The 7,657-nt window shown below is 50.7% G+C and overlaps 1 protein-coding gene across 1 annotated transcript; it reads right to left on the bottom strand.

Moving 5' to 3' along the window:
- Positions 1-4,824: 4,824 nt before the first annotated feature.
- LOC124374802 (protein TRACHEARY ELEMENT DIFFERENTIATION-RELATED 7A-like) lies at positions 4,825-5,142 on the bottom strand. The gene has a single exon (XM_046832952.1). It carries the CDS (start codon positions 5,140-5,142, stop codon positions 4,825-4,827), a length of 318 nt encoding a protein of 105 aa, XP_046688908.1.
- Between the last annotated feature and the right edge of the window lie 2,515 nt (positions 5,143-7,657).

Raw genomic sequence — 7,657 nt, forward strand, 5'->3', positions numbered from 1 at the left:
CTATTCAAATCAACAGCTTGATGTATTCCTTCTTGCGTGTCGAACTTGATCTAGTTGTTGATCAGTTACGGATTTAGCTCGCCGATTTTGCGGCATAGCCCAACGCGAGCTGTATTTACGGGCTTCCTCTCTTTGCTCTTGCAGATATGAGAAGCACGAAGTCGCGGCCATAATACCAACCACCGGACGCTCTTTGTCGTCCGATTTCACGTTGTTCTTCAGTAGAAATTGTTTCACAACGTTTACGAAGCCTTCTTGCCATTTAACGGCTTTGTTTGAGACAGATTTGATCTTCTTGTGGTCGCGGCTAATCTTTAATAATAGAATCCTCTTCAATGTTCACAAAACACTCGCAAAATCGTGTTAATTTTGTGAGAAAAACAAAGTTATTCCGAAATCCGAAAGCAATCACGAAGTAATAAGTTGTTTGTCCCTTTTTTTAAAACCAACAGATTATTGACAAAGGTAAAAAAAATCACTTCATATTGATTGATTATTAAGTAAAACTGAATGGACAATCTATATTGTCAGTAGCCATGATTCATTTTTTGTTTGACTGGATTAAACCCAGAAAAAAATGACACAGGCAGCTGTCAAAGTGTCCAATCAAATTTTTTACAGTTGGTTTGTTTACATTTTGAATTCAGGCTATTGTTTTTTTTCAAAGGATACAGTTTTTTTGACTCTATGCTTTTCCAAACTATAGGTGTTAAAGAAATTTAAAAAATAGTAATTTAATGATATTAAAACATATATTTCTGTTTCTCGCAATTATATATGGTTTTTTTTTTGTTACAAAGAACAGCTGATTCAAATTTGAACAGGCTCTTTCACTTAATAACATATGTTTTAGCTGCAATGCAATTTCTTACGGGTTTTTTTGTAAACTTTTACGAGACCAGTGGGGTGGAATCATGAAATCGGGGAAACGGCGAATAAAAAGTAATATTATGTCCTTTTTTTCTTTTTTTTTTGTTTTTTTTTTTTTCTTTTTTTTTTTTTCTCTTTTCTTTTTTTTTCTCTTTTTTTTTTTTTTTTTTTTTTTTTTCTTTTTCTTATTTTTTTTTTTTTTTCTTCTTTTTTTTTTTTTTTTTTTTTTTTTTTTTTTTTTTTTTTTCTTTTTTTCTTTTTTTCCTTTTCTTTTGTTTTTTTTTGTTTGTTTTTTTTTTTTTTTTGTCTTCTTTTTTTTTTTTTTTTTTTTCTTTTTTTTTTTTTTTTCTTTCATTTTATTTTTTCGTTTTTTTTTTTTTTTTTTTTTTTTTTTTTTCTTTTTTTTTTTTTTTTTTTTTTTTTTTTTCTTTTTTCTTCGTTCTCCATTTTTTTTTTTTTTTTTTTTTTTTTTTTCTTTTTTTTTTTTTTTTTTTTTTTTTTTATTTTTTTTTTTTTTTTTTTTTTTTTTCGTTTTTTTTTTTTTTTTCTTTCTTTTTTTTTTTTTTTTTTTTTTTTTTCGTTTTCTTTTATTTTTTTTTTTTTTTTGTTGTTTTTTTTTTTTTTTTTTTTTTTTCCCAGTTCTTAGCTATCCTTCCAAAACTCAATTTTTCAGCCAGATCGGTTTCAGCCGTTCTTGAGTTATAAAATTGTGTAAACTAAACCTAACGACTTTCTTTTTATATATATAGATAGATGACAGCCATCACCTGTTCCTTGTTCATGTACACCAAGCATGCAATTTTTTCTTGTAACTTTTACAACATACTTTGCTTTCATTGGGTGAAGTGAATAGAAAAGAAAATAGTTACAGAAGCCACTATGTAAGTAAATAAAATTTTATTGAAACACGAGGTGGAAATATACAATTGTTGTCCACCTAGGTAGTTACTTTTTTATATGTCCACGTCTGGAACAGATGATGGTAGTTTTTATTTTCTTAACCCCATCAAGTGTTGACTTAATTTTCAGGACCTGTACTCTGCCCTGGCTGGGGGTCTTATTTTATAAAAATCATATATTTTTTAACTTATGATAGAGGGATTAATTATATATTATACAAATTGTCCTAAAGTTATAAAATTCTATATTTGCAAAGATTTTTTGGGAGGGGGGTAGTGTAGGTGTTGAAAGGTTTACAAATACCTAATCTGACCAATATTAATGTAATATATTTTTATAGATATTATTAATGAAAGTGATAAGTACACTGAAAAAAGCGTACATTATTGAAATCAGCAGATAATACAATATTCAAGGGTCAATGACACGGGTATGGCCGGAAACAGTTCTCTTCCCGCTCACCATCCCTAGCTTGATGTCCAGAATCTCCTCATTACATCAAAGCACAACGATACAATCTCGATAGTCTTTTTACAAGGCGTTTGTGCCTGTATACGTTGGTCTCAAGTGGTTTGCTCAGTACTTTGCCACTGGATGTTGAGTGAATGGAGAATTGGAAAAGCTGATAGCGTATAGGATATATTTATTTATTATTAGGGTAAAAAGACATTGTGGTCTTGGGTCGTTCGGAAAAATTTCTGTATTATACATTCTACGTCATTGTGTTAGAGAGGCCTTCATTTTGTTGTAAATAAAACAATGTTTGGTAAGATACTCACCAGAATTCATCACATTGGATTGCAGGTAACTATTCGGTGCATGGGTATGCAAATCATACACTGCAGAGTTAAAAATGTTCTCTGTTACATTGTGAGTTGGCCATACCCACATGGGCCTCAGCTCTTTATATGACAATTTTTTCATTAGGAGGTGGCGGGTGTATGGGGGGATTTCACTGGAATGGGGGGGGGGGGGTGTCGCATGGTGATTATTGGTGGGGGGTGGGGTGGCGTGGGGGACGTGGTTTATTTTAGGAGTGCAAGGGGATTATGTCGGTAGGGTGTTTTGGGGGTGGAAGAGGGTGCTGAGGTGGGGGTGTGGGGGGAGGGGGGCGGGGTTGTGTGGGGGGGTGTGGAGTGGGTTTTTTTGTGGTGTGTGTGTGGGGCGGGGGTGGGTGGGTGGGTGAGGGGGGGTAGTTACGTTTGGAGAGGGGGTGGTGGGGGGGTTGTTTTGTGTGGTTGAGTTGTGGGGGTGTGTGAATTGTGGGGTGAGTGTGTGGAGGGGGGGTGGTGGGGGGGGGAGTGGGGGGTCGTGGTTGGAGGATTTTTTTTTTTTTTGTGATGGGGGTGGGGGGGTGTGGGGCGGGAGGGTGGTGGGAGGGGTTGGGGGTCGTTTTTGTGGTGTGTTGGGGGGTGGGGTGGGGGTGGTGTGGGGTGGAAGGGCTGGGGGGGGGTGGGTGGGGGAGTGGTGGCGGGTGGGGGGTGGAGGGGGGCGGGGGGGTGGGGGAGGAGGGGGGGGGGGGTGGGTGGTGGGTGGCCTGGCGGGGGTGTAGGGGGGAGGGTGGGAGGTGGGGAAAGGGGGGGTGTGGGATGGTGTTGGGTGTTGGGGGTTGGGTGGTTGGTGGTGGGGTGGTGTGGTGGGTTTTTTGTTTTTTTGTTATTGTGGGGGGCGTGTTTTTTGCTGTGGCGGAGGTGCGGTTGTGGGGGGTGGTTGTTGATTGCTTGGGCTGTTGGTGGGGGCGGGGGTGGGGGGGGTCGTGGGGGGTGGGGGGTGTGGGGGGTGGCGGTGGGGGTCGGATGTGGGGGTTGAGGGTGGTGGGTGTGGAGGGGGGTGTGTGTGTGGTGGGGTGAGGGCGGGGTGTGGTGGGGGGGAGGGTGGCTTGGTTGTGGGTGTGGGTGGGGGGGTGGGGGGGTTGGGGGGTGGGTGGTGGTTGTGGGGGGTGGTGGGGGGTGTGGGGGTGTGTGGTGGTGGTTGCGGTAGTTGGCGTGTGTGGGGGGAGTGGGTTGGTGGTGAGGTGGTTTGTGGAGTTATAGTGGGGGGGGGGGTTTGTGGAGTGGGTGGGGGGGTTGGTGGGTGGTGGTGTGGTGGTGTGGTGGGGGGGGGGGTTGGGGTGTGGGTGTGGGTGGAGGGTGAGGGGGGGCGGGGGTCGAAGTAGGTTGGGGTGTGTGTGGGATTCGGGTGTGTTGTTGAGTTTGGGGTGTAGGGGGGGGTGGGGGGTAGTGGATGGGTGAGGTTTGGGGGGGTTGGGGGGTGTGGCGAGGGGTGGGGGGGAGATGGTGGTGGAGGTGTCGGTGTGTGTTGGGGTGGCGGTGGCGGGGAGGGAGGTGTGGGGGTGGGGGGAGGTGTTGGGGCGGTTTTTGTGGGTTGTTTGGGGGGGGTTTTTTGTTTGTGTCGGGGGGGAGGGGGGGGTTGGGGGGGGGGGGGGTGTGGTGGGGGGGGGTTGGGAGGTTGTGTGGTTTGTTTTTTTTTTGTGGAGGGGTGGTGGTTTTGTCGGGTGGAGTTCGCGGGGTGTGTGTTGGTGTTTGTGGTGGGGAGGTGTTTTGGTTTTGTTTGGGGTGGGTGTGGTGGTTGTGTAGGGGGTAGGGTGGGGGGGTGGTGGTGGTGTGGGTTGGGGGTTTTTTTTTGTGGGTGGGTGGGGGGGGTTGTTTTTTTTTTGTTGGGGCATTGTCGTTGGGATTGGTGGGGGTGGGGGGGGTGTATGGGGGGTGGGGTGTGTGCGTGGGGTGTTGTGGTGTGGGGGTTGGTGGTGGGTGGAAGGGTTTCGTCGGGTGGGTTGTGGGGGAGGGAGGTGTGTAGGAGGTGTGTGGGAGGCGGTTGCGTTGTGATGGTGGGTGAGTGGGGGGGGTGGATGTCGGTTGGGGAGGTGTGCGGTGGGAGGTTGTGGGGGTGGTGGGGGGAGGGAGGTGGGTGTGAGGGGGGTGTCGATTTGTGGGTGATGGTTCGTGTGGGGGAGGGGTTAGGGGTGTGGTGTGGGGGGAGGTGTGTGTGGGGTCGGGGGTGGGTGGTGTTTTTGGTTTGGGGGTGGGTGATGTGGGGGGGGTGGTCTGATTTTTTTTATTTTATTTTTTGTGGTGTGGCGGGTGTGGTCTTGATGAATAGGGCGAGTGGGGTGTGTATTTTTGTGGGGAGGTGTGGGTGTGGTGCGGGTGGGATGTGGTGGGGTGGGGGTGATGGGTGGGGGGGGTTGGAGGTGGGGGGTGTTGTGGGGTGTGTGGATGGGGTGAGTGGGGTGGGGTGTGGGGGAGGGGGATGGTGGGTGGGTGGTTTTTTGTGGGGAGGTGAGTGTGGAGGGGGGGATTTGTAGTGGGGTCGGTTACGGTGGAGTGGTGGTGGAGGGGTGGAGGGTTTGGGTGGTGGTTGGGGTTGTCGCATGGGTGCGTGATCGGTTTAGTGGTTGGAAGGGGGGTTGATGGGGGTGGTGTGGTAGATTTGGTGGGATGATGGAGAGGTTTTGTGGAAGGTGCGGAGAGAGTAGGTGTGGTGATGGGGGGGGTATGGGGGTTGGTTGGAGGGTGGTATTGTGTGGGTGTGTTGTGGGGAGGGTGTGGGGTGGAGGTTGTTGGTGGGCGGGAGGGTTGTGGAGGGCGTGTTGGCCGGTGAGGTGTTTGTGGGGGGGGTGTGGGGGGGGTGGGGGATGCGGAGTGGGGTGTGGTGGGGTTTGTGGGTGGAGCGGTTGGGGAGGTCTTGGTGCGTGGTGGAGGGGGGGTGGTGTGTTGGGGTCGGTTGTGGGGATTGGGGTTGGGGGGCGGGGAGTGGGTGGGTGTGGGGGGGGGGGGGGGGGGAGGTGAGGGTGTGGTGGATTGTTCGTGGTGGGGGGCGTGGGGTGTTGGTCGGGGGGGTTTTTTTTTTTTTTTGTGTGGGGTTTTTGTGGGGTGAGGGGGTTTATGTGGGGGGGTTGGGCGGGGGTGGGGGGGGGTGGTGGGGTTTGGAGGGTGAGGGGGTGGGGGTGGGGGTTGTGTGTTGTGTGTGGAGTTTTTTGTGTTGGGGTGGGGGGTGGTTTGTGGGTGTGGGGGGTGGGTGTATGGGAGGGATGTGGGGGGGGGGTTTGTGTTGTGGGTGAGTGTGGTGGGGTTGGAGGTTGGTTGTGGGGTTTTTTTAATCTTGTGTGGGGGGAGTGGGTTAGGGTGTGTGAGGGGTGCGTGGTGGGGGGGGCGTTATGTGTGGTGTAGATGTTGTGGATGGGGGGTGTGGGTGGAGAGGTGGGTTGGGGTGGGGAGGGTTGTTGGTGGGGGGGGTGTTTTGTGTTGGAGTGAGGTGGGGTGTTGGAGTTGTGGGTTGGGAAAGGGTGGTGGGGGTTGGGGGGTTGGTTTGTGGTGTGGTGGATGTTTTTTTTTTTTTGTGGGTTTTTTTGTAGGATTTTTGTGCGGGTGTGATTTGGGGTTGGGGGTAGTTAGGGGGGGTGTTGGCTGGGGTTGGTGGTTAGTGGGGGATGTGGGGTGGTAGTTGTGGGAGGGGATGTGTTGGGGGTGGGGGGGGGTTTTTTGTGTGGGGTTGGAGTGGCGGGGGGTTGGGGGGGGGGTTGGGGGGTTGTTTGTTGTGGTTGTTAGGGTTTTGTGGGGGGTTTTTTTGTTGTGGGGAGGTTGGTTGGTTGTGGGGGTGGGTGGAGTGGGGGGTGGGGGGGGTTGGGGTGGTTCCGGGGGGGGTGGTGTTTTTTGTTCGTGGGGTAGGGGAGGTGGGGGTTTTTTGTGGTGGGTGGGAGGGGTGGGGGTTTTTGTGGGGGGGGTGGTGGGGATTGTTGGTGTGGGGTGTGGTTTGCGTGTGTGGGGGGGGGGTGGATGGGCGGGATGTGACGTGGTTGGTGTGGAGTGGTTAGAGGGTGGGTTCGGGTGGTGGTGGCGGGTTTGGGTTGGTGTTTGTAGGGTGGGTGGGGGTGGGTTCTGGATAGGGGGGGGGGGGGGGGGGGGGTGGTGTTTTGTGGTGGTGTGTGTGGTTTTGTGTGGGGGGGGTGGCGGGTGGGGGGGAGGGTTTTTTTTTTTGTGGGGGTGGGTTGGGTGGGGTTGTGGGGGGGGTTGTGGGGTTTGTTGGCGGGAGGGGGTTGTGGGGGTTGGGGGGGGTGAGAGGGTGTTTTTTGTGGGTGGGTGTGGATGGGTGTTGGAGGGGTGAGGGTGGATGGTTGGGGAGTGGGTGGTGTGGTGGGGTGTGCTGGGGTGGGGGGGAGTGGGGGGGGGTATTTGGGGGTGGGTGGTTCGTTTGTTGTGGTGGGGCGGGGGGGGTGGAGGATGTGTGGGGGGGATTGGGGGGTCGAGGGGGTGTGTGTGGGGGTGTGTTTGTATTGGTGGGGAGGGGTTGGGGGGTGGGGTGTTTATTTTTTGTTGTGGGGGGTGAGTGCGGGGAGTAAGGGGGGGGTGGGGGTGAGTTGTGGGTGGTGGTGTTTATTTTTTTGGTCGGGGTGGCGGATGTCTGTGGGGTGTGTGGGTTGTTGTGGGGTTGGGTTGGGGGGTTTTTTTGTTAGGGTGGGTTTAGGTGTGGGTAGGCGGTCGGCGTTGTGGGGTGCGGGGGGGGGTGGCGTGGGATAGTGAGGGAGAGGGTGTGAATGGTGTGAGGGGAGAGGGGAGGTGTGCGGGGGTTGGGGGGTGGTAGGAGTTGTGGGTGTGGTGGGAGTGGGGGGGGGTGGGGGGTATTGGTTGGGGGATTTTTTTTGTGGGGTTGTTGGTGGTGTGTGTGGTTGGGGTGAGGGGGGGGGTGGGTCGTGGGGTGTTGGGTGGGTGGGTGTATGGGTTGGGAGGGTGGGGGGGGCAGAGCGTGGGCGGTGGAGGTGCTTTTTTATTAAATATTTTATATTTAATTCATTCTCTTATATTGTTTTAATATGCATTTTTTTATATTCTTTTTTTTAATTATTTCTTTTTTATTATATTGTTTGTATTTTATTTTATTGATTTGATAT

Source organism: Homalodisca vitripennis, unplaced genomic scaffold, assembly GCF_021130785.1.
Source record: "Homalodisca vitripennis isolate AUS2020 unplaced genomic scaffold, UT_GWSS_2.1 ScUCBcl_10214;HRSCAF=18990, whole genome shotgun sequence".
Classification (NCBI taxonomy): domain Eukaryota; kingdom Metazoa; phylum Arthropoda; class Insecta; order Hemiptera; family Cicadellidae; genus Homalodisca; species Homalodisca vitripennis.